General features: G+C 46.1%; 1 protein-coding gene across 5 annotated transcripts in view; it reads left to right on the forward strand.

Moving 5' to 3' along the window:
- The first annotated feature begins 1,741 nt into the window (after positions 1-1,741).
- ZBTB44 (zinc finger and BTB domain containing 44) overlaps positions 1,742-26,620 on the forward strand; it is a 41,274-nt gene continuing 16,395 nt past the window's right edge. For 4 of the 5 annotated variants that reach the window (XM_054292879.1, XM_054292881.1, XM_054292882.1 and 1 more), the window contains exons 1-3: positions 1,742-1,830; positions 19,309-20,378; positions 26,125-26,209. In XM_054292879.1, coding sequence (XP_054148854.1) covers positions 19,361-20,378; positions 26,125-26,209 — 1,103 coding nt within the window. In that variant the 5' untranslated portion in view covers positions 1,742-1,830; positions 19,309-19,360. Of the gene's footprint in view, positions 1,831-19,308; positions 20,379-21,475; positions 21,492-26,124; positions 26,210-26,620 lie in introns of those variants that run through there. The other variant, XM_054292884.1, reaches the window with a different exon arrangement.

Below are 26,620 nucleotides of genomic sequence, written 5' to 3' on the forward strand. Positions count from 1 at the left end.
TTTGGCCCTCCTGGGATTCAGCAGGACCCCAATGGGCTTCACTAGAACCCTGTTTCTCCCTGTTGTGGTACAGCAGAACCCAATTTCCCCTGCTGGGATACAGCAGGATCCCATTTGTCCCCGTTGGGGTTCACTAGAACCCCATTTCCCCACACTGGATGCAGCAGGACCCCGCTGGGACACAGCAGGATCCCAATGGGGTTCACCAGGACCCCATTTCTCCCCACTGGGGTTCACTGGAACCCTGTTTGTCACTGTTGGGGTTCACTAGAACCCCATTTCCCCATGCTGGGTGCAACAGGACCCTGTTTTCCCCCACTTGGGGTTCACTAGGATCCTGTTTCTCCCCGTTGCAGTGCAGCAGGACCCTGTTTCCCCCCACTGGCATACAGCAGGACCACAATGGGGTTCACCAGGACCCCATTTCTTCTCGCTGGGATACAGCAGGACTCCATTTGTCCCTACAGAGAACCCCATTTCCTCAAGCTGGGTGCACCAGCACCCCGTTTCCCCCTGTTGGGATGGCACAAGACCCACTGGCATTCACTAACATCTGTTTCCCCTCATTGGGACGCAGCAGGACCCTGCGGGGGTTCACCACGGCCCCATTTCCCCACGTTGGGGTTCACTAGGACTCTGTTTCTCCCCACTGCAGTGCAGCAGAACCCCATTTCCTCCCGCTGGGTGCAGCAGGACCCCGCTGGGGCTCACCAGGACCCCGTTTCTCCACGTTGCCGTGCAGCAAAAACCCCGCTTCTCCTCGCGTTGGGGTCGCCCAGAGCCCCGTTTCCCGGGGCTGGGGTTCCCCGTTTCCCCTTTTCCCGGTGCTCTCTCTCCTCACTGGAGTTCCCCGTTCCCTGTTCCCCATTACCCGTTTCCCGTCCCTCTCTCTCTCCCCGCTGTTTCCCCGCTTCCCATTCCCCGTTCCCTGTTCCCGTTCTCTCTCTCCCTGCTGCGTTTCCCCGTTGCCGTTTCTCTCTCTCTCCATTTCCCCGTTCCCCCGCTGTTTCCCCGCTCCCGTTTCTCCCTCTCTCCCCGTTCCCCGTTCTCTCTCTCTCCGGGCGGGGTGCCGGGTTCCCCGTTCCCGTTTCTCTCTCTCCCCGTTCCCTGTTGTTTCCCCGTTCCCCGTTTCTCTCCCTCTCTCTCCCCGCGGGGTGCCGGGCTCCCGTATTCCCGCAGTTTCCCGTTTCCCCGTTATTTCCCCGTTATTTCCCCGTTCCCCTCTCTCTCCCCGCGGGGTGCCGGGCTCCCGTATTCCCGCAGTTTCCCGTTTCCCCGTTATTTCCCCGTTATTTCCCCGTTCCCCTCTCTCTCCCCGCGGGGTGCCGGGCTCCCGTATTCCCGCAGTTTCCCGTTTCCCCGTTATTTCCCCGTTGTTTCCCCGTTCCCCTCTCTCTCTCCCCGCGGGGTGCCGGCTCCGCCGTTGCCGCCGCCGGGCTCTGTGTGCGCATGCGCGGTGCCCCGCCCCCGCCGCCGCTCGCGGTGCATTGTGGGACACAAACAAAGTGCCCGGGCGGCGCGCGCGGGAGCTCGGACGGAGGCGCGCGCGCTGCCCCCTCCCCCCCGCGCCCCCCCTTCCCCCGCGTGCACGCGCAGCGCGCGCGCCCCTCACGCCCCCTCGCGCGGGGGGGTCGCGCGCCCCCCGCTCTTCCCCCCCCCCCCCCCCGCCCCCCCCCTCCCCCGGGTTTCCCGCGCGCCGCCTGAGGGGGAGGCGGCGGCCTCCGCCCCCCCCTCCCCGACACCATCCCGGTCATCCCGCTCGTCCCGCCGCCTCCCGGCCCCGCCGTCATGGCCCCCAGATAGCGGCCCGGCCTCACCGACCGCCCGCAGGTAACCGGGGAGCGCGGCCGGGCCTGGAGCGGGAGGGGGCCGGTCGGTGGCGCGGCGGCCGCTGGTGCCCCTGGGGGGCGGGGGGCGGGAGGGATCCGGCTCCGGCCCCTCTCCCTCCCTTTCAGACCCGTCCCGGCCCTTCCCGGCCCGTCCCTTTCCCCGTGTTTGCCGTGCGTGCCCCGGGGCTGCGCTCGCCCCCCCGGGGGATCCCATTGCGCGGTGCACCGCCGCGGTGTCCCCCTCCCGCGGGGCCGTGTCAGCCCCGCGCCTCGCCGAGCGTTCCCGGCCGGGGGTGTCTCCTGAGGGTGTCACCGTTCTCCGGGGGGGGTCCCTGTCCCTTGTGCCGGTGCTTGGGGGTGCCACCTCCCCCTGGGATGCCCCGCGTCCCAGTATTCGGGGTGTCCCGTGCCTCGTGTCCCGGTGTTCGGGGTTCTCTCCCCTCCAGGGGTGTCCCCGGCCCCGGAGCTGCGGGTGCGCACGGGAGCCTGCACTTCCGAGGGCTGTGGGGGGAACTTGTGTTGTTTCCTGCATCCCAACGGGATACCTGCTGCCTCCAGTGCCGGCTCGTGGGAGGAAATAGAGGGATTCCCACTAGCCGTGAGGCAGAGCCGCTGTCCCTTTGTTGTTGTTTGTTTTTTCCCTACCACAGCCCCTTCTGCACATTCCTCAGGGTCCATCTGCCAGGGTCTGCCTTGCTGCCTCTGTGTCCCCACACAGTGCTCATCTGCCAGTAACTGCTTCGTGTTTGTCTGCTCTCCTTCCATCTCTCCAGAGTCATTTTCCTATATAAACACAATCAGCAGATTCTGGGAGGGTATCATGTGTTTCTTGCTTGCCAAAAGCCTGTTGTCTCCTGTAACACACCCAGGGTGCCTCCCAAACTCTGCTGTACCTGTTTCCATGGGGTCAAGCACAGCCTGGTAAATGCCACACCTCAGGGGGCTGTAAAAGCTGCTGAAGTTTTCCCCACCCACAAAGACACATCCTCCTCCAGAGCCTGAGGGATGAGTCCTGCAGCCCATCTCGTGCTGTGCCCACTGCTGAGGGCTGTGTGTCCCCTCCTCCACACTCACCACTCATTTCCTGCCAAGGGCCTGCATCCTGTCCTGGCTGTGTGTGCACCCCCAGGGCAGGTGCAGGGTTTGCTGCAGGGCAGGTGCAGCCTTGCTGCAGGCAGGCATTCCTCGTCATGCTTCTGGAGGTTTCCACCCTGAGTCCTTTCACACCTTGGGTGTTCCCACAGATTCCTGTGCTTGCTCCCATCACCTCCTGCACATGGCATAGAGGTCAGCCCTTTCCCATCTCTGCTCTCGTCTTCTGTTTCATCTTCCATGGCTGAAACTTCTCCCTTTTCCTTCCTGGGCCCAGCTGATCCTGCAGTGGGACACTCTCAGCTTAACCCTTGGTTTTTGCTTTGACTTTGGGGTTTCCTTTGCTGAGTAAAATCAAGTAGTGTGTGTCCCTCCGAGGTATCAGCACATCCCATGAGTCTAAAATACCATCACTTTCTCTTTTTCTGGTCACATAAATAATTTTATATATTCCAGTGCCTGAAGAGTTTCCAGGCAAGCAGGAAAGTGACTTTTGACAAGGCCATGGAGTGACAAGATGAGGGGGAATGGCTTCAAATGACAGAGGGCAGGGATGGATGGGAGATTGGGAGGGAATTGTTCCCTGTGAAGGAGGTGAGGCCGTGGCACAGGGTGCCCAGAGCAGCTGTGGCTGCCCCATCCCTGGGACCATTCTGGGCCAGGTTGCACAGGGCTTGGAGCACTGTGCAAGGTGTCCCCTGGGCTAGTGGAAGGTGTCCCTGCCCATGGCAGGGGAGTTGGATGTGCTCTTTAAGGTCCTTTCCAACCCAAACCATTTTGTGATGTTTCTAGAATCATTGTTGTCCTCTGGGTTTGCCATACCCCCATGGGGAGTTTCTCAGTCACACCTTTGCCCTGCTTTATTTCTGTGCTTCTGCCTCATAGGAAGCTTTTCCTTTCCCTTTTTAAATTTTTTTTTTTATTTATTCTTGGGGTATATCCACCAGGTGTCCTCATGACAGCTCTTCCTGAGGTAGAGGTCACTCAGTTGAGCTGGTCCCTGGCTCTGAGCTGGACGTTTCCACAGATGAGGTGGTGGTTGTTTGTCACGTGTGGCACTGCTCTGTGGGCCCTGCAGGGGGATGTGAGTGGGAATGAGTCCTGTCACAGCGACTTGATGAGGTCTCAGGGTGAGAGAAGTGGACGAGAATCTTGTTTGATGATCAGAAGGCTGGATTTATTGATATATGATATATAATACATTATGACTATACTAAAAAGTATAAGGAGAGAAGTTGCAGAGGCTGCTAAGCTAAGAATAGAATAGAAAAGAATCTAAAAACAAGAGAGTTCTCTGTCACTGTGTTCTAGAGAGCTTGCCCTGTGATTGGCCCTTAATTGTACACATGGAACATGAACTAATCACAGGTGCATCTTACTGCATTTTACAGCAGCTGATAATCCTTGTTTACATTCTCTTTCTGGGGCTTCAGCTTCCCAGAAGACGAACAAGTCCCAAAGAAAGAATTTCTATGAAAAAATGTCTGCGACAAGTCCCGTCACAGAGCAGCACCCAGGAGTCTCGGGGATCGGGATCTCAATGTGTTTTCTCCTGCTGCAGCCTGATGTGTGCACGTGGTGCAGATCCCAGGTGTGATCAGCCTGGAGGCCTTGCCTGGCTTTCAGTGCAGCTGTTTGAGGAGGTGGGGCTGAGCCTGGGAGCTCCCACAGCTCTCCAGTGTAAATGCCTGCATTGATGTCCAGCTGTTTACTCCAGGAACCAGTTACAATGCTCTAAGTGCCTCTCCCTTGGGACTGCTCCTATTGAAACAGCTGGTTTTAATCCAGAGCTGGAATTGGTGCTGACACTCCAGGCAGTCTCTTTGCATGGGAAGGGAATTTCCAGCCCCACTTCAGTCTCCCAGGTGGATGGTGCATGGATGCTGAGGGAGGGAAACCTCATGCTTGGGAGGTTTTGTCCTGGTTTTGTTTACAGGGTGAGGGAATTCCTGTCCCTCTGACTGTGAGGTTTGAGGGGAGACACTGTCCTTACATATTCCTTCTGCAGTGTGTAAGAGCAGTCAGAGGGTGAAACTGAACCCTTGCCATGCTTTTTGCAACAGGAGGTTAACCATAAACTCTGGCCCTTTCCAAAGGGGTGCTTTCGTTGTGAGGTATTGGTGGAGAGTTGTGCTGCTCACAGGATCTACAGCAAAACAGCTTCTCCTGTCTGAGGCTGAGCAACCCTCCAGATGTTGGGTTTGGTTGGGTTTGGTTGTACCCCACGACCTGCTGGAAGGAGATTTTGTGTCTTTAAGGCCTTTCTGTGCATGGATGTGTGGTGTTTGTGTGGCCAGCAGCAAGCCTTGGCTCCTTCACACCCGTGTGGGGTATTTCACATCGGTGTTTCACTGGCCTCACCCATTCCATCTGCTAAACTTGGGCTTTGAGAACATCTGAGTGCGTTCCTAGGAGAACATCTGGTGATATCTGTAGCTTCACTCCTTTTAGGGGTTGTTTAAAGAAAAAGAAAAGAAAATCAACCTGTGAGAAAGCAAATGAAGCTGTGAGAAAGCAGTGGTGCTTTTGCTGGCATGTGACGAGGAAGGAGATGTCCCCTGACGTAGAAGGGATTGTCTGTTGACATTCTTCCCCCTCTCCCAGTTAGAAGTAGGTTATCCCTGCTCAAATTATGCAACTGTGCAGACAGCCAGACTTCAGGAATTCCAAATACTTCAATGTGTCAAGTGCTGACTTGGAAATGAAATGCCACGGTTGCAGAGCGTGTTCGCAGTCTGGCGCTTGCAATCCGACATCGAGCTTGGAACCGCGGGTGGCTGAGAAGGGGCAGCAACTTAATTGCTTGTTTCTTCCAAAAGTGTCGTGGGAGCCAAACTGGGTGGGAGAGCTGCCTCTACCTGTGACACTGTTTCCATATGGAAGCAGAAAAAAAACCTCCTGAAAACATTGATTTATGTAACAAATTGAAATGCTTCGTTCTGTGGCCGTGGTGTTGCAGTTTTCGGCATCTAGATCTAATTAAAGAGTCGTGTGCTTATTGCTAAGTAAACATAGGAGTCCTTCACTCTCCTTGCCTTGCAGAGCAAATTGATTTATCTAATGGTTTCACTGGATGAAAGCAGGTGTCTGGGACTGCTTTGTGCAAGGTGCTGAAATGAAATGGTGGTGGTAGGAAATGAGCTGCAAGCCTGATGAAATGGGGTGACAGGAAATGGAAACGCTCAGCATTTCATTCAATTCTTACATTCCATTTAATCAAGTGAAGGAAGTGACTTAAACTGGGCTTTATTTGTAAATAACGCGTTCTTAATGCCTTCCACTTCAGAGCTGGGGAAATCATCGTTTCACAGGAGCACATGGAGCAGAGGATGTGAACAATGGGATAATAAGTGCTGCAGAAAGTGTGTTGGGCTCAGCATGTGCTCTGTGACAGTGGCCAGCAGGAAATCATTAGGGGAGAGTGAAGCAGCAGCCCCAGGCAGCTCAGGCATCAGCCCCAGCTCGGGTTTGAGGTGGTCTGAGCCTGCTGGACCTGTCCTTGAGGGCACTGCTGAAACATTTCCAACAGTTTGTACCTGCAGCTTCCACAGAACACCCTGTGATCAATCCCTCAACCTGTGCAAAAATAATACCTGGCTTCTGGGGAGTTTTCTTGCTTCTTTTTAATCTGTAATCTCATTGAATCCCTCATACTTTTTGTATTTTGTTTTGCATCAGCACCTCATTTGTAATTTTACAAGTCTCAGTTTTCTCTCTTTGGGTTCTTTTCGTGTCCCAAGCTGCATTGTCCCATTCTGTTTAGTACACAGGCAGCTCTTCATCACTTGGGTTTTGTTTTCCTTTAAGCTCTGCTGTTGTTTTGAGGTGATTTGGCCACAATTTGTTTGCTTGCTTTACCCAAGAAGCCTGAATAAAGAGAGATGTGCTGTCTAATAAAGGGATACTTTGTAGCTCCTCTGTGATAATTTTATAAACATTTACTATGTGTAGTGTTTGACATTCCAAGTGCAAATGAACACAGTAATCAGAGTGAGAGATATTGTAGTGGAAATACAGATACTGAGGAAGATCTGAGTTTATAAATACAGTACAGATGGCCCTTGATAAGGCATTTTGTATTTGGATATTACCAAGAGAGCAGTATGGAAAAAACTGCAGTTGTGGTGGATTCTTGCCAGAGTTAAGTTGGAAGGCATGAAGATGCCATGTCCTGTGGAGACCTCAGAATCCCAGAAATGACTTTGGGATATCTGGTGGGTTAAGGGACACATTAGGGACAGATTGGCTCCTTTATTAGGGACACATATTGACAGTGTTGAAGCTCTGTGGTTCCTGCAGTTTTCTTTCAATATCTTGGGGTTTTTTTTTTAAAAAAACCCCTCTGTTTTGAAATACCTACTGTGAGAAGTTTCTGTAAAATATTAGTAAAGATGCTGGAGGTTTAAAAACAACCCACAAAACTCCTATGCCCAGCACAAACCGTGGATATGGCCATACAAGGGCAGACAGCTCCAGCCTGTGGAGTTGCTGCTCACCTGATAAGGTGCTTTGTGGATAAATACCAGCACTTGTAGCTTTTGGAGCCAAGAAGAACTCCTTTGAGGCATTTATCTGCATAAATGAGTCATTAGGAAAATAAAGGTACACGTAGTGCTGAAAGGGTGATGACACCACCACATTCCTGCCTTGCTTGAACTTGTTGGGGATTCTTTTGTAGCTGCTTCCGTTGGAAGGTGCTGCTGCTGTTGATGTGTCTGGGACACCCTGGCTGCTGGCACTGTCCCTGCTGGCTGGGTCAGCAGTGCCTGTTCCCTCCTTGGATCTCACAGCATCTGAGATTTTGCCTTGATCTCTCCCCTCTGCTCTTTGCTGAGCTTTTTCCTCAGTGCTGCTTCCAGCACTGGGGGTGTTTATGGGGCTGCTGTGCTTCAGGGAGAGTTCAGCTATGCATTGCCTTTCAGAAAAAAATATCATTTGTTAGAGTTAATGTGGATTTCATGAGGGTGTAATGCTTCCTGCAATAAAAGTGAGAGAGAAACGCTGTCATTTTGTGTAATAAACCTGAATATTTCAAACAACCAGTCAGCTGACAGGTAAGCTTTGTGCTCAACTAGTAAGAACCAGCACTTAGCCAAATTTGGTTGTGACAAAGCTTCTGTTTGTGCTGTGCCCTCCAGTCTCTTATTTCTGTCAAATAAGAAATAAGAAAGAGAAATAAGGGAGTGATTTCCAGGGATAGGGGGGAGCACATGGTTTGGGGGATAGTTGAAAGCAGGCACTCTGCACTTTGGCTGCTTTTCTGATTTTGCCTTGGAGGAAAAGAAAAAAAAATAATGTGTGGGGACCAACAGATGGGAGAGTTTTGTTATTTTTGTTATTTTTGTCTTTTTGACTCTTTCAGGGATCCAGAGGAGTAGTGCTACCAAAACAATCTTGAGCCATGCTGCTTTGCTGTGCCATTTTTTTCTTGAGATTTCTTCCACATGCCATCACCAGAAAGGGCTTGGAAATTCTTGGTTTTGTGACTAATTTGAGAGGCTGGCTTGAGTAGTTTTCTTCATGGATGTTTTTCCTGACTTCTTGTTGATGCATTTGCAGAGCTTCTGAAAGTGAAGGCTCAAATGCTGTGGGTAGCCATGGTAAAAGAAGAAAAAATAGATTTCTGGAATTAGTTTTAAATTAGCAGGTTGCTGCAGTTGCTGCCACGTGCAAATGAAAGTAATATATGGACATTTTTTGGCAATTTGCAGTGCTTAGAAAATTTAATATTCAGTTGGGGGTTTTTGTACTGTTGTTAAAGAGCAAGGACTGTAAAACTGCAGCCTTGCTTTTTATTGCACAGAGTGGGAAATGATCATCTAACAGCTTCTCTACACTAAGAAATTTGGGAAAAACTTCACCTGAATTTGCATGGAGCAAAAGGATAAAAAAGTTCCTGAGATCCCATAAAAATTATGCATGAGCAGTGCCGTGGAAAGCGTGGTTAAATGTGAATGTGTGCCTTAGGGCTGTAACACATCAGCCCATTCACTGTGAGCTGATCTCATTCTGAGGCACTTCCCTGCAGAAGGACATGATGAGGATTCAGTTCACTTGTTGCTTTTATTCTACCAAAAAAACCCCAAAAAACAAAAAAAAATGGAGATTTGTTTCGTATGTTGATAGCACATTTAGTAGTTTGATCATGTGTTTTTTGGGGAATTGGTGAAAACCAAAAGTATGGGGTAGTGAATCTGCTGTGAGATATCCCAAAACACTCTGCGTAGTGAAGTTCACACATTAATTTTTATTATGAGGTAATTCAGTGTGGAACAAGACTTTTCACAGCTCCTGCTCATATTGTTAAACAAGCCTCAGTTTTAAGGGCTGTCAGAAAATTGCTTTTATTTTCCACATACAGAAAAGCACTGTAAGGAATGCTAACGTGAGATTCCTTCAGTGCAGAGGCTGGGGAAGGTGGCATTTATCTGGTTTGCTTATTCAACCATGTGAAAGCTATATTAGGCACATCAACTTTCTGCATTACACTGCTTCAAAAAAGCAACAAGTTAAATCTGGGCCCTTTGAAGTAGTGAATAGTAACATTCTGTTCTCCAGAAGTGATGACTTCAAATGATCGCACCAAAACTCCGAAAGCTGTCAGGGCTGAGGAAAACAAGACAATTCTCCCCAGATAAATCTTATTTCAGTGTATCACTGTTGCATCAGACGTGGGTTTTGTTGGAGCCAGCAAACTTCAGTTATGCAGAAAGGCAGAGAGGCTTAAAAAAGGACGTAGATCTTCTTTCTCTATCTGGAAATGATCTCAGGAAACATCTTACTGTTGCAGAAAAATGTGTCTGTGGCGTCAGATCAGTTCCAGCAGCAGGCACTACTGTCCTGCCCTGATTATTGTAATCTGTGCTTTTAATTAGATGCTGGGATTAGGAGCTGTTGTGCTGCTCAGTGCCCTCAATGTTCCCTGTCAGTTCTGCCCCAGTGTCCTGGTGGAGGAAGACGCTCTGAGAAGATCTAAGCACAGTTTACTTTGCAGACACGTTAAGGGACAGCTGCACAAAGAAAAATACACCAAAACCCCCTTCTTGAGACTCTTTCAGGAGGCTAAAATAGATATTGGCAAATAGCTGGCAAGAAATCAGGCACTGCAGCAGTTCTGTGTGCCTTTTACTGAGCTGTTCATTTCATAGAACAGGATGGAGATCTTACTCCAAAGTTATTTTTAACTCATTAGCTTCCAGTTCACAGCTCCCTAATATATCATATCAAATGTTAAATTCATACTCTTGGATTTCCCATGAACTTCATTCTGTTCCTGGGATTCCAGTTCTCAATCTTTTGTTTTTGTGTGTTGTGCTGATGGTACACCTTAACCTTTTGATCAGCATCTCCTGAGCCAGTGTCTTGGAGATCTGTGCTGAAATGAGTTCTTGTGGCACTCCATAGGTGAATTCTTCAGTCTGTTCTCCAAGTACATGAATTATACATACACAGGGGTTGATTAGGGACAAGAAGAAATCTAGAAATGTCACTTTCATGAGGAAATGACAAGCCAGAGCTGCATGAGAATCTGCTGCAAGTATGTGGCTCTTTACCTTCAGTTTGTCTGTTCATCTGTGTGTTTGCACTAACAGCTCTATTTGTCATGTTAGTCAAACATTTAATGGAGTTCTCATCATAGCTGGTGTTTCCTCTCTCTCTGAAAAATACATTTTCAATTCAGCTTGAGACACTTTAATTTCAGTAAACACAGGTGGTATCCCAATTTCTGTTTGTTTTCTTGTTCTTCATTCTTTTTTTCTTCGGTCTGTTTTCATTTGGCTGGATTTGTTCACTTGTATACAAACACCTGCAATCGTGTATCTTTGAGAGATGAAAACATCTCTATATTTTTTTAATAATCAGCCCTTGTACACTAAATATTTGAGAGATGAAATTACCATAGTGCTAACGTTGCCAAGCTTATTTGCAGGTGTGCACCACAACATGAGACATTTTTTGAACAGTCCTGCCTCTTCTCCTGCTGCACTGACACCTTTTCCCTGGGAATTAAAGTGTCACTATTTAATCCCAGCACTGATGGAAACACTTTTAGACTGGCTTCTAATGAAAGGAGCGGTAGCATGTTTTACACACCTACAACATGACATTTAATCTGCAGGTTTTATCTGTGCCAGCAGTTGTAGCTATGCTTTAATCTTGCAGCATTAATCCAGCACCCTCAGTGCCTGATTCCAGAGCCCCAGGTCGGCTCTCAGGGATTCCCAAGCGTCTGCATGACAAACTCTTGCCAGCTCCCAGCTTTTCCCATCACTCAGGGGGCTCTGTGCTCAGCCATGGCCATTTTCAGAGCTGGGCAGATAAATTTCCATTGCCCTGAAGCCAACAGGAGCATTTAGCAGTTGAGACTTCGCTGTGGACAACTTAACTTGCAGCCCTGTGACATTTCTGTGACAGTTCCCAATGTCCCCATTTATCTGTGTATTGGTTTGCACTCAGGACTCGTGGCAGCTGTGAGTCCATCAGCTGCAGAGAGCACAACTCTCATTTGCTGAGCCATAACTGATGTGCAATTCCTGCCATAAAAATTAAAAAGAGAGAATTGAAGTAGAATTGAGCTCTCCTGCCAGAGAGACAGCAGAAAGTCTTGCAGGCCCCTTGCTGTAGGCCATACATAAGGGTTGATTAGGGACAAGAATCAATCCAGAAGTGTCACTTTCATGAGGAAATGACAAGCCAGAGCTGCATGAGAGTCTGCTGCAAGTATGTGGCTGCTGGTGGAGTTAATGAATGTGGCCTTGGAATCTGTAATTATTACAGTCAGGCAGATGAGTGCTTAATTCTGCCAGATGGGAGAGCTCCACTCTGAGTTGCAGGACAAGCCTGGGGGTTTCAGACAGATTCACTCTGCAGAAACACTCTGGGAGCTGCATCAGCCCAGATTGGTAAGTTCTGTTCTTGTTCTGTTCCATCACTGGGAAGTTTCTGGAGGTTTGTGGATCCCTTTGAGCAGCAGGTTTGGCTTGGTTTGGATTCTCACATCCCCATCCTGAGCTGTGTGCTGGGCTCTGCTCTGCAGGCTGCAGTTCTGCTCCTATCAGCCCACACAGGCTCTCTGTAATATCTCCCACAACTGCTGAATTTTTACATCCAACTTCTTCATTCCCATGGTCAGGAAAACAAACAAAAATCCCTGAGACACCTTGTGCTTCACCTTCAATGTGGAAACAGCAACTCCTGAAAAATAGTGATGCTTTAGCTAATGGTTTTCAGCTTTTTCTTTGCTGTGACCTCACAGTACAGGAACAGCTCTGTGATATGTTTGTGTTGGTTTTAATATTCTAAAATAAAAGTAGCAGACACATATCTCTTTTCATCACAGTAGATATTTTTGGGGTTTTTTTCATATGCTCAGGCAGTCTGGTGACACGAGGAAGACTTTGGTCATCTCACTTTGGAAACTGTAAACCTTTTTAGTTTTATAGTTTTGAGTGAGGACAGCTGAGATATTTGGAATTAAGCAAATATTTCTGATGTGCTTCTTGGTCCATATTGCTTTAACAGCAGCCATTGTGCTTAATATCCATGATGTAAAAATAAAAAAATTTGCAAAATCATAGAGGAACAGGAAGTGCAGACAGAGGAACAGGAAGTGCACCTTACACAAGGTGTTGGTTGTCCATCTTTTGGCAAGGGAAGTTAAAATCAAGTGCCAGGAGGGTGTAGAAGTGGATTGCAAGGATGGTGCAGTGTCTGACCATCCCTCACCCCTTGCTGCTGGTAAGAATTAAAACAGAATGCCAAAGTAGCATATAGGAATATGCATTGAGAAGTTAATTAGATCAACTTTTTTCAAGAAGCTAGCAGTGATTAAGGCATTGTTGCCAAAAGCAGAGGCTGGTTCTGAGTGATAAATTGCAGGGGTGAGAAGTGGCTGGAGCCTTGGCACCTCCAACAGGAGGGGTGTCAGCTCCTGGATCCAACACTCAGCTGAATTTCCACTCATACAAACCAGCCTAAGATAATCTGTGCTCTTCTGCTTGGGGAGAGTCTGTTGGTGCTGTTCCCTTAAAATGTGTATGTAAATGTTTTCTAATTTTATCCTTTCAGAAGTGTGCTGTTTGCAGCTGACATCCCATCTCCACTTTACAATAAAACCATTTTGTAGAGCAAATTGATGGGTTTGGCACCCCACTACTTGTCTCAATGCCTTCACCGGCCCTGAGAATTAAAATGCACCTACTACATTTGCATCATGCAAATGCATTTTTCCATGATCTGAGTCAGTTTTTTCCTATCCCCATGAAAGATTAATGTTTTTGATAGCAGTGACAGTGTGAGTCAGAGCTGGAGCTGTGAGCTGGGGCTCTGCCATGGCTGCACACATCTGCTTTCTCCTTGTGCCATGGTACAGTCAAAGCTTTTCTTTTCTGTTATTGCAGGGTTTAATTTGGGGGAAACTGCAGAGATCTGTTAGGAATACGAAAAACGTGTATTTTATGGACACCCTGCCTTTTTCCTGAGTAATTATTTTGGAAGAGGAGCTGCTGGATGCTTTTCACCTTGTCCTTTGCAGATAAACATTGTTCCTGGTCTCTTTGAGGACTTAGAATAAAGAAATATTCTGTGCTTTTGCCTTTATCTCTTTCCTGCCCTGAGGAGGTTTACCTTGCTTGCTACCAAAAATGATGGTGGTCCCTGTCACAGCTCAGCATTTCCAGATGTGCAAATCTTCTCAGCAATTCTTTGTGAAGAGTTGCAACCTTGCTGTGTTGACTTTGTAAACCTCAGCTCTTGGAGCACTCAGGAGAAACTTACCTAAATGTTTACAAATCCATTTAAAATTGGGGATTGAGAGTAGTTTATTGTCAGTTTCTGGGAGAGATAAACATTCAGAGCCTCTGATAATTGTTATTTATAGGTTATTTATATTGACCAGGATCAGTTTGAACCATGGCTGCCTCCTCACAATGTTTTACTCTCCTTCCATGGAGCTGGTTCTGGAGTTCTGCCTGCCCCTCTTCAGCAGCAGCTTCTGCTGGGCTGTACCTAAAATTTAGGAAGATTTAAATTCTAGAATTTGGAAAGTCTCATTGCAAGTGTTCCAGAGGAAGAAGTGACTGCTTATGAACCGATTTACCACCCTTGGAAATAAAAAAAAAAAAAGAAAAATTAAGTGTCAAACAAAGGAAGAGGCTGGGGGTGAGTACAGAGCACCCAACAAATTCTCTCTGTGAGCGTTTGGTCATGAAGTCAGTGGCCTCAACAGCTCTGGCACATGAACTTGGCAATAGTGGCTTGCCAAAAACCCCAATCTTTACAGAATGTGTGGTCTTGTGAAGTGCAGTGTTTTTGGAGTACATTGGGAAAGCACAACACACTCTTGAGATGCCTTCTGCTGTGAAGGGCAGTATTAGCTGCTCACAGTAAATAAGGGGTTGTAGTATTTCAGCTTTTAGGTGAAATTGCTCTTCCATTCCAGCCCCCAAGTGGAGCTCTCTGAGTTCCTTACCTGTCATCAGCCACTCTTGGTGGGCACACAGATCCTCCCAGGGAGGCGAGTGTTCAATGTGCAGCTGGAGCCCTGGCCAAGAACAAAACAGCTCCAAACTCCTTAAAACAGAAAGTGCCTGAGCATTGTGAGGAGAGGGACACGGGGGCAGTGTCCTGGGATATTTCAGTGACATAGGGATATTTCAGTGACTGAGAGGGCAAGGACTGAGCCAGGCCCAGCCCTGAGTGCTCCCTGAGTTGTTTGCAGGCTGTGCCATCACCTCACCCAGCACAGGCTGGAGCTTGGCATCTCTCAGGTTGAGCACAACGGGGTTTGTGCAGCAGCTCCTGAGCACTGGCTCCTTTGTGCACTCCCAGTTTGCGATGTGCTGTCCTGGAGGAAATTGAACTTCTCAAGCCCAGCATACTTCCCAGAATGGGTCATTTCCCTGGTCCACTCACCCACTGCAGCCAAAGGTTACAGGTTTGCATTCCAGGGATTCCAGAGCTCCAGAGTGAATGCTCCACACTGATGTCATTGAGCACAGAAACCTCTGTTTGCCTCTTTTACATGAATTCTGTCAGGTTTGGCAGTGCTGGCTTGAAGTCAAACTAGGTTCACTAACCTGAGTAAAAATATAATTTAAAATAAAGTTTAAAAAGTGCTGTTGATTGATTTGAAACTAGGATGGTGTGGGAGCTCTGGCCTGCAGTTTTGTGAAGTGAACCAGGACAAGATTTATAATGGAGATAGCACCTTTTATTAGGCCAGCTGCTGTTGGGGAAACAGATGTGGGTTTGGATAGAGATAGAAATAGAAATAGCAGCCTTGTAGTTCATTCTGATTGAAGCAGTTGTTCTGACTCAATTATGAACTTAATTATACTTAATTATACTAACCAGTTAATTTGAGGGAGTGAGGGGTGCTGGTACCTGTGTACCTCAGTGAGATGACAGAGATAAAATGCTCCAGGTCTCATGTTTATCCCCGTGGAAGATCTGTCTGTGTCTGGACTGCTGCTCTAACCAGTGCCCAAGGAGTGATCAGCATTCAAAATAAATAATAATATAAAAAAAACAACCAAAGATCTGATTTACACCATGGGCTCACATCACAGTTTGATGAATGTACCTGAGGGCTTGGTGAGCACCAGTGTGGGAATTTCCTATTTGTTTTGAGGACTTACTTGGCTATAAAGTGGTATAAAGTCTGTTGGTTTCAGCGTTCAGAAAAAGCTGCTGTTTTCATGCTGTGAGTTGCCACGGATCAGGATAGGGAGGTTAAAGGTAGGGTGGTGGTTTTGTGGTGCTAAAAATGACTTCTGTTTTGAAATTATATGACTAAGTGAGAAACTGAATGCAGACAGCTCCCTGAGTTTGATTCACTGACTCTTCTAAAATATTGTTGTAGATACCATGTTTGAAACCCAATCACATCAGGCAGCAGGTGAATAAGGAGCTAAATTTTGTGTACATGGAAGTAAATAGGTCACATAAACAATATTTTTGAATTCCAATACAGTTTCTTTTCCATTCACAGTTTCATTACATTATAACATTACACTAACAGTGTACAGTTTCATCTTTGCTGTTTCTAAGCTCGGAAACTTCACACCTGTTGAATCCCAGACCAGTGCATGTGCTGTGGTAGCTGTTGCTAAAACTTGCATTTCAGTAGCCTGAAAAGTGAGAATGAGCTGAGTTACTCCAAACTACTTAAAGGTCAGGTCTTCATTTGTGTCCCTAGGTGTTAAAAAAAAAAACCAACTAATTTTCAAATGAATTGTACAAATCCTTTGGTACAGTAGCACTTCCCTTCAGACTGCTTTTGGCTAATAATGGACAAAATTGTCCTTGCTCTGGAAGCCCTGAAGTGCTCACTTTTGAATTCTCACCTTGTTCAGGGATGAATGCTGTGATGGTGATTCCTCACATGTTTCCAGGGCAGGAATGCATGCTGGAAAAACCATTCTCTCCAACTGTAAATGTCTGTGTCAAAGTTAAATATGGACTGAAGTGTCCCACTGTGAATATTTTTAAAACCTGTGAAAGTGCCTTGAATTTCTCTGTGTTTCTCTGGAGGCTGGAAATGTGTTGTGGGCCAGGGTGTGAGTGTGTGCCTGGGGAGTGGGAGGAGGAGCCCCACTCTCTGTGATACCATCCCTGCTCCCTGCCTGCAGAATGGTTTGTGGCTCCAAAATTAACAGCTTTTCCAGCTCCAGCCCACTGAGCACTTAGCTGAGGTGTGCACCTTGCTGTCCCCACCCCAGCACTCCCAAGGGCGTGGGTATATTTAGTTCTTGGATGTGGCACCCAAGAGCTGCTGTCAGGGACTCAGGATGGCAAATCAGACCTGCCAAAGTGCTATTTTCAAATGGTGATAATACACAGATGATGGACTTGGGCTGAAGCTGTGATGTTGCAGCCCTTTACCCTCTCAGGGCAGTGGGAATTGAGTGCAGCTGTAAAAGTGCCTTGTGCCACTGAAAGACTGGAAAACCTGGATAAAAAACATTGGATAACCTGGCTGTGCTTTAGCACGCTCATCTTTTCATGTGGAAAATGCTTTCATACTGTTTAAATTACCTTCTAAAAATATTTGATGTTTTTACTACATCATTAACTGTAAGGAACTGAGATTTTTTTCCCCCCTCCTCAGCCTGGCCCTTTGGATTTTTCTGAAAATAGCATTTGTGCATGCTCCTTGTTCACACTGAGGCCTGGGTGGGAGCCACTTGTTTGAGTGGAGGTGTCAGTGCAGTGAGGGTGAAAGTCATTTTCCAGAAGTGATTTAACAGAGCAATATCCCACAGTCGTGGCAGGCACACTGCTCCTGTAATAAATTTAAATCAATTTATTGCACATCACTGACTTCCGCTGTTTTATTTTCAATTCTGTAACCAGATCAAGGTCAAGGAAGCAAAAAGATGAAAGGAGAAGGGGAAAGGAAGCCAGAAGAGGGGAGAGGCAGCAGGACAGGAATGGTTTAGAGCAGGGCAGCAGAATTGAGCTCTCACTTTGGGGCTGGGGGGCTGAGCATTCCCTGTTCAGAAGAACAAAGAGGAAAATGGCTTTGTCTTTTGGGCCTGTAGGAACTGGGAGGGTTGCTCTGAGATCTTTCTCCTTTTTCATAACAATATATTGGTACTATTTCTAAATACCAAATTATTCCATGGCTAGGCCTTGTGAATGTGTTGTTCTTGTATTCTGAACAGAAGTCCTTGTGAACTTCTGATGTGCCAAGGAACAGCTGCAGCAAGCAGCATTTCAGAAGGAAGGGGATCCAAAGGCCATTTCTAAATATGCTGTTACAAGATTTTGCTGTAGTGTGTTGGTCTGAGATCAATGAAATATGTTTTTCATTTGATTCATGCTGGAGAACAAAGAGTCTGGATATTCAGATGCCTCTTGAGGTCGATCTGTTTTCTTTCAGTGAAGGGAATGTTTTGCTTGTGCTTAACTTCTTCCTCTGCACCAGTGTGAGATTTCATTTTAAACCCAAATGGCCCTTAGAGTTTCCACCAGACTTTATATATATTATCAGGTGTTAGTTAATCTGTTCTCTTGAACAGTTAGGGTTCCTCTGTCTGCAAGGGTTTGAGTACCAAAAGTGAAAACCCAGGAACAAGAAGCAGCCAAATGTCAATGTCTGTAGAACCAGGTGGGCTGTGCCAGCTGCTGTTTCCATGTGTCACATTTGGGGTAAGTTGTTCCACACTTGCAGTTGCTCTGTGAAGCTCCACGTGAGCCATTTGCAAGCATGGAATGTTTTTTTTGTGTGGAAGGGAAAGAAGGATGATGTGCAGAAGCTGGCTGACTCCAGGAATGAATCAAGCACAATAATGCTGTTGATGTTTAACCAGTGAGATAATTCTGTCTCGTGTTAATTGTATGAGGCACGTGCAACACAGAGAGCTTCCATGGAGGCTTGGAAGGGGCTTAAGCAGGTGAAACACTGTGGTTTATGTTCCCTTCACAGTGAAATGTTCCTGAAATTTTTGGGGAAATCCAGGGGTCAAACGTTCTCATCCAGACATTGCACTAAACACATGCATTTGCTCCCACATGGAGAGAACTGGTCCCAAGAAGGCAGTTTGTGTTTTTCAGAAGGAAGTTGCCCTCCTTGTTTTATTTATCACATACATAAAATCAGTTTATGTCTATTTGATTTAAGCTTAAACTTTCCTTTGAGGTTTATATTGCATTGTGTTTATGAAGGAATTCTCAATAACCTCTGAGCCTAGTTTAAAGCTATTAAAAGCAGCTTTAGGTAATCAATACCTGCACTACAGCAGGAAATCAGAGCTATTGGCAACTGGTTTTTTATGTTTATTTGTTTGAACTCTGGCCTCTGAAAATTCATGCTGTAGTTTCTCTGAAGCTTTTCTGGTATTAAATACCTTCCCTGGGAGATTTGCTTACTCCTGCACCCTTGTTGTTGGCTCAGCCTGACTTTTCTGTTTAAAAGAAACCTTCAATAGTCTGTCAGTAACAACTATGAACAGTGGTTTTCTGGGCCCAGAAAATAAAAATACAGGTTTCTACACCGTTTTTAAAATGCTTTGGTTTTGGTATTACAAACATTTTTTTGAACTATGTTGGGAATTTGGGTTTGAGTGGGCATAGAAGGAGTGTGGAGAGGAGAGGGAGAGATACCCCTATAGGCATAGGGAGATATAGATACATAGATGTATGGAAGGTGGTAGGGACAGATTGTAAATCATTTAATCTGTGATTATGAAAATTACAAGTAATTGCATTTCTGTGGATATGTCCCTTGCAGAGTCTGGATCCTAGAGGAACCTAAGATCCAGAGGATCTAAGAGGAATCCTTAGAGGATTCAGATGAATTTTCTTCATACAAAGTCTTACAATCACGAATGCACTTGGCTTTTGCTTTCAGAGATGGAAATGACAGTTTTCCTCTTTATTTCAGGATACCTTTGATCTGTCATATGTGGGAAGAACGCTAAGAGAGCCATCTAAAAATGGGTGTTAAAACATTCACTCATAACTCCCCTGCTCACAGCCAGGAGATGCTGGGGAAGCTCAACATGCTCCGCAACGACGGCCACTTCTGCGACATCACCATCCGCGTGCAGGACAAGATCTTCAGGGCACACAAGGTGGTGCTGGCGGCCTGCAGCGACTTCTTCCGCTCCAAACTCGTTGGCCAAGCGGAGGACGAGGGCAAGAGCGTGTTGGACCTGCACCACGTGACGGTGACGGGCTTCATCCCCCTGCTGGAGTACGCGTACACGGCCACGCTGTCCATCAACACCGAGAACATCATCGACGTGCTGGCCGCCGCCAGCTACATGCAGATGTTCAGCGTGGCCAGCACCTGCTCGGAGTTCATGAAATCCAGCATTTTGTGGAACACGCCCAACAGCCAGCAGGAGAAGGTGCTGGATGCGGGACAGGAGAGCGGTGCAAACTGCAATTTCACCTCCCGGGACGGCAGCCTGTCCCCGGTGTCCTCCGAGTGCAGCGTGGTGGAAAGAACCATCCCCGTGTGCCGGGAGTCGCGGAGGAAGCGCAAAAGCTACATCGTCATGTCTCCTGAGAGCCCCCTCAAGTGCAACACGCAAACCAGCTCCCCCCAAGTGCTCAATCCTTCCACTTCCTACCCAGAGTCCAGAAATCAGCCCGTGGACTCGTCCCTAGCCTTTCCCTGGACTTTTCCTTTTGGAATTGATCGAAGGCTTCAGTCAGAAAAGGTGAAGCAGGCGGAGAACTCTAGGACTTTGGAAATGCCTGGGCCCTCCGAGTCCAGCAGGAGGATGGCAGATTATGTGACTTGTGAGAGCACCAAGGGCAGCTCTCCCCTGGTGATCGAGGAGGACGTGCGAGTCAAGGTGGAAAGGCTCAGTGACGAGGAGGTTCACGAGGAGGTGTCACAGCCTGTGAGCGCATCCCAGAGCTCCCTGAGCGACCAGCAGACGGTCCCAGGGAGTGAGCAAGTGCAGGAGGATCTCCTGATCAGCCCTCAGTCTTCATCTATAGGTATGGCCATTTCTGCAGTTCCATATCCCACCTGAGCACTGGGGATTTCATTGGAGGAAATCCGCCTTGTGGGTTTTCATGCTTTACTTTTGTGAAACTCCCCTTTTTCCCCCTTGATTTTTGAAATATTGCATGTAAACTTGGAGTTCTTTAAATAACTTTGCAGGAGGCAGCCCTCAGTCTTCATCTATAGGTATGGCCATTTCTGCAGTTCCATATCCCACCTGAGCACTGGGGATTTCATTGGTGGAAATCTGCCTTGTGGGTGTTCATGCTACTCCCTTTTTTCCCCCTGATTTTTGAATTATTACACATAAACTTGGAGTTCTTTGCAGCAGGCAGCCCTCAGTCTTCACCTATAGGTATGGCCATTTCTGCAGTTACACATCCCACCTGGCATCTGAGCACTGGGGATTTCTTTGGAGGAGATCTGCCCTGTGGGTGTTCATGCTACTCCCTTTTTTCTCCCTGATTTTTGAAATATTACACATCAACTTGGAGTTCTTTAAATAACTTTGCAGAAGGCAGCCCTCAGTCCTCATCTACAGGTATGGCCATTTCTGCAGTTCCATATCCCACCTGGCACCTGAGCACTGGGGATTTCATTGGAGGAAATCTGCCCTGTGGATGTTCATGCTTTACTTTTGTGAAACTCCTCTTTTTTTCCCCTGATTTTTGAAATGTTACACATAAACTTGGAGCTTTTTAAATAACTTTGCAGCAGGCAGCCCTCAGTCTTCATCTATAGGTATGGCCATTTCTGCAGTTCCATATCCCAACTGGCACCTGAGCACTGGGGATTTCATTGAGGAAATCTCCCTTGTGGGTGTTCATGCTACTCCCTTTTTCCCCCTGATTTTTGAAATATTACACCTAAAGTTGGAGTTCTTTGCAGCAGGCAGCCCTCAGTCTTCATCTATAGGTATGGCCATTTCTGCAGTTCCATATCCCAGCTGAGCACTGGGGATTTCATTGAAGGAAATCTGCCTGATGGGTTTTCATGCTTTACACTTGTGAAAGTCCCTTTTTTTCCCTGATTTTTGAAATGTTACACATAAACCTGGAGTTCTTTAAATAACTTTGCAGAAGGCAGCCCTCAGTCTTCATCTATAGGTATGGCCATTTCTGCAGTTCCATATCCTACCTGAGCATGGGGATTTCATTGAAGGAAATCTGCCTCATGGGTTTTCACGTTTTACTTTTGTGAAACTCCCCTTTTTTTCCCTGATTTTTGAAATACTACACATAAACTTGGAGTTCTTTGCAGCAGGCAGCCCTCAGTCTTCACCTATAGATAGGGCCATTTCTGCAGTTACACGTCCCACCTGAGCACTGGGGATTTCATTGGAAGAAATCTGCCTTGTGGATTTTCATGCTTTGGTGAAACTCCCTTTTTCCCCCTTGATTTTTGAAATATTACACATAAACTTGGAGTTCTTTAACTAACTTTGCAGAAGGCAGCTGAGAATGGTGAGCCTGTGGTAACCCTTTGATTCAGCAGAGGTTGATAACTCCTTTTTACCTCTAGTTGCCTGACTGGGGAAACCTAATTCTGCTTTCCTCAGTGCCAAAAGGCACGATCTCAGCTGAGCTGCAGCATCAGATTTGCAAAGCTTCTGCCTGCAGCCACAAAGGGTTAGAACAGTGCTTTGCATCAGACATCAAATCTCATATAATCGTGACAGAGAGCCTTTGTAAGAGGATTTGCAAAATAAGTGGTGAAACACTGTCATCTTAATGCCCCAGACAAAAATAAAACCACACAGTCATCATATTGAGAATCTTTCCATTTCTGTGGGATTTGATTCTCAAGTTGCTTCTTCAAATGCTGCTTGGTTGCTGAGAGAAATCTTTTTGCCATGAAAGACAATTTGAAACCAGTTTTGGGATCTTATAGCAGGCTGTTCTTTATTAAGAGCTAATACTTAAAGGTTACTGGAACAATCCCTTTTTTCCTCTGCACAGAATGCATTGAATGGCTTTTAGTAAATCAGAAGATAGAGCTTTTGCAATATTTCTAATTTAATTATCAAAATTTTGCCCAAGTCAGCTCTTTTACTCTCAAATGGCTTGAGCTGTGCTCAGCAGAGTTTGTTTACTGAAAGATTTTTAATAACTCCTGTTCTGTTTGAAGGCTAGAAGAATGGCAAATGCACTGCTCTGCTTCATTCAAATAATGTGTATGTGAAAGGCTGCTCCCATTAAGGAATTAAATAAACTACAGCACAGTAAAGATTTGTAGCCTTGTAATCTGCATTATTTGTTTGCTTTGGTCAGTGCAGCACTGTGACATCCCTGGAGAAAGTGAGATCAGGCTGACCCTGCAGAACTGCAACACACACTCAATGCCAAACTATTCATAAAAAGAAATGAAAATATTTCCCATCTATGCCAGCCTGTGCTGTTGGATTGTTCTCCACTTGTTGATATTTTAGATTGTAGTGCTTTTTCCAAATGAAAATGTTTTCTTTATTGGAGACAAGGATGTTTGCCTTTGCTGAGGAACAGACTTCATGTCTTCTAGTTTAACTCTCAATCTTTAAATGTAGTTTGGCAAAATATTGCACAAATTAAAAACTAAAAGAAACTATTTGTTTGCTGGGGAGTCACCAGGAATAGAGGTCCTTGTTCAAAAGCAGGTTTTGTTTGATTCAGTTTTAACTCATTGCAGTCAGAACTGAAAGGCTTTGCCAGGGCCATGTGATAAGAGATGCAAATTATTTCATCAAAGTAATTATATCATCACAGACAAATAGAACAAGAAACAGTGATGATTAGGGAATGTTAAAAATAGCATATCAAGTGATATATATCATAAATATATAAATGAATATCACACCAAGGCAGCTTAAAGAACAAACTGGGTGTAAACTCCAGGCCCCAGATGAGGAGTTTTGTGTGCATGGGGTAGAAAATCTCAGGCTTTAGTGATTATAATTTTTAAACTTAAATCATTGCTGTTAGTACAGCATGTCCTGCCTTAAAACAGCTGCAGAGAGAAGAAAAATGTGCCAGGGCAAAATCTTTAAAGTACAAATCTGCTCTTTGTCTTTGAATGTGTTTGAATTAATATTTAGTGGTTTTGGCATAATAACCATTCTCAGAATGGTTTTTATTCATGTTTTGCTATAAAGGGAAACAGTGTTCTTGCTTTTTAGCCCAGTTATGATACAGCACACTTTGTAGCTAGAAAGCACTTTTTACCTCCCAAAAATGCATTACTTTATGCAGTAATGTAAGAATAGTAAATGGAGGCAGCAAGATATGTTAAAATACAGCTTTTTCTCCCCTGAATGTATTTTCCACATATAATTGCAAATATTTATCTCAGTGTTTTGTAGTGCATTTACAAAAGCATTCTTGCCTCTCTCTGATATTGCAAAAAGCTCTTATTCACTCTTTGGGAAATTTAAGAATTGTTCATTTGCAATTTATTATATTTGGAAGGAGACGTGGAGCAGGGACTTGGGAAATAAATCATTATGGTTACAAAACAGCTGTGTCTGAGAAGATACTCTCATAACTCATTAGCACTTTTGGCATTTGAGAGGTGGAGGCATGAAATTCAACCTAAGAGCAGTTGGGCTTATTTTTAGTGGACTGTCACTTAAGTATTTCATGAGAAAGAAGGATAAATCAAAATGGGATTAACTTTTGTACTTTATAGATTGCTTAGCTGATGAATATCCCAAGTATAGTTTGTCACTTCTTAACAAAATCAAAAAAATTTATTTTACTAATTGGGAAGCTGCCATAGATGCAATGTTCCTCTTGTCACTGGCCCATAACATGGCATCACATTAAGACAAGAATCTCTCACTTCAGGGAAGATCTCTCATTCTTTTTGACAGAATATGCACATTTTCTGCTTCACCTTCCCCATCTTTGTTCCTTCTCTTTGGTTTTCTATTTTCTCTGACACCTGCCAGTGTACCTCTAATTCTATTGATTTTCCTGGTGAGTTTTAGGGTCCCCAAATTCAGGTTGCTCCTCTCTTAGAAAGCAGAATTATTTCACTCCAGCAGCAAGAGCAGCTCTTGGCACTGTCCTGCATTTGTTTGTCCTTGAGGTGGAGGTGTAGGGAGAGAAATCTCCTTCCCTTCCTCATGTCCCATGGATTCAGTGGGGACATCCAGAGGCTGCTTGAACAACTCTGAAGCTGATGAGAGATGAGCAGCAGCCCCATCAGTGAATGAAGGTGTGGATTTGCTTTAGTGCTGCATTTCTCTGACATTTGCCAGTGTACACCTAATTCTATTTGATTTTCCTGGTGACCTTTAGGGTCCCCAAATTCAGGTTACTCCTGTAGCCCTCTCTTAGAGTTATTTCACCCCAGCAACCAGAGCAGCTCATAGCACTGTCCTGCACTTTGCTTGTCCTTGAGATGGAGATGAAGGGGGAGAAATCTCCTTCCTCACCTGTCCTCATGTCCCATGGATTTAGTGGGGACATCCAGGGGCTGCTTGAACAATTCTGTAGCTGATGAGAGATGAGCAGCAGCGCCATCAGTGAATGAAGGTGTGGATTTGCTGCATTTCTCTGACACTTGCCAGTGTACACCTAATTCTGTTGATTTTCCTGGTGAGCTTTAGGGTCCCCAAATTCAGCTTGCTCCTCTCTTAGAAAGCAGAATTATTTCACCCCAGCAGCAAGAGCAGCTCTTGGCACTGTCCTGCACTTTGCTTGTCCTCAGGGTGGAGATGAAGGGATAGAAATCTCCTTCCTCACCTGTCCTCATGTCCTGTGGATTCAGTGGGGACATGTGTAGCTGATGAGAGATGAGCAGCAGCCCCATCAGTGAATGAAGGTGTGGATTTGTTTTAGTGCTGCATTTCTCTGACATTTGCCAGTGTACACCTAATTCTATTTGATTTTCCTGGTGACCTTTAGGGTCCCCAAATTCAGGTTGCTCCTGTAGCCCTCTCTTAGAATTATTTCACCCCAGCAGCCAGAGGAGGTCGTAGCACTGTCCTGCACTTTGCTTGTCCTCAAGGTTTAGGGAGAGAAATCTCCTTCCCCATCTCATGTCCCGTGGATTTAGTGGGGACATCCAGGGGCTGCCTGACCAAACTCTGGAGCTGATGACAGATGAGCCATCACTGAATGAAGGTGTGGGTTTGTTTTAGTGCTGAATTTCCTTGGAGTCTGTTCCCCAGGCCCCTTGAGCCACATTTGCCCCAGAGCTCTGGAGTGGTTTTGTTTGTACATTTCTCTAACAAACAACTGTTTTGTCTTTTTTGTGTTGCATTTCTGATTTCCCAGAGGGCTCTTCCTGTCTCAGCTGCTTATCAATAAATGAAGACATTATCAGTCAATATATTTATGGATGATTTGGACCACAAAAGCCATTTAGTGTGGCAGGTTTGAACTCTTTATTGCTCAGGAAGTCTTGAAGAATTGACAAAATCGTCCCTTTAGGTGAATGTAACATTTCTGCTTTTCAGTGCTAGTGCTGGATGTGTTTTGAAAACTGGCTGTATTTAACATTTCCATTTTCTAGGTGTACCAAATATGTGCCCTTATTGAATTGTCAATTTACTGGGTAATCTGTGCAGAGAGCAGCTGATTTGGAACAAGTTGCTTCTGGGTGTTATAAATGATTTTCCCAAGGCACTTTTATTATCTTATCACCCAGCTATCAGTGTCTATCAGAGATTTGAGAAAGCAACCGTGATGTGCATTTACCTGCCCCCCAACCCTTTTTGAGCAGTTATTTGCATTAAATTGCCCTTTTTTCTTTGCCTAGGCTCCATAGATGAGGGGGTTACAGAGGGACTGCCCACACTCCAGAGCACCTCTGGCACCAGCGCTCACGCAGACGATGATGATCGGTATGTACCAGCCTGGTGTGCAAAGTGTTCTGCACCAAGTGGGTGCTGTAATGAACCTCCCCAGCCTTAATCCCACAATGTTTAGTTGTCCCTACATCGAGTTCTGTGTGTTGATCAAAGTACAATCAGTGCCTGGAGGGGCAGATGCTTTAGGAGAATGTAGGTGATGAAAGTCACAATCTGCTTACTCGTTGCTTTTTGGTTCCTGTTTATTTCCAGGCAGCCCTGGTGAAGAAAGATAGTCCTGTTCTTGCTGTTTCTTCATCATTGCTCTGTGTTAATAAATTTTAATTAAACCTCTATGTGAAACAACTGAAAACAAGGCCTAGCCCTGACTTCAGCAGACCTCACTGCTGCAAGCCACAGGAGAAGCAGAGCAGCCTTAAATCTCTTCCCCCAAACTTTCTGCCT

Source organism: Melozone crissalis, unplaced genomic scaffold, assembly GCF_028551555.1.
Source record: "Melozone crissalis strain CALT ecotype California unplaced genomic scaffold, PUWL_Pcris_2 ptg000120l_1, whole genome shotgun sequence".
NCBI classification, from domain to species: domain Eukaryota; kingdom Metazoa; phylum Chordata; class Aves; order Passeriformes; family Passerellidae; genus Melozone; species Melozone crissalis.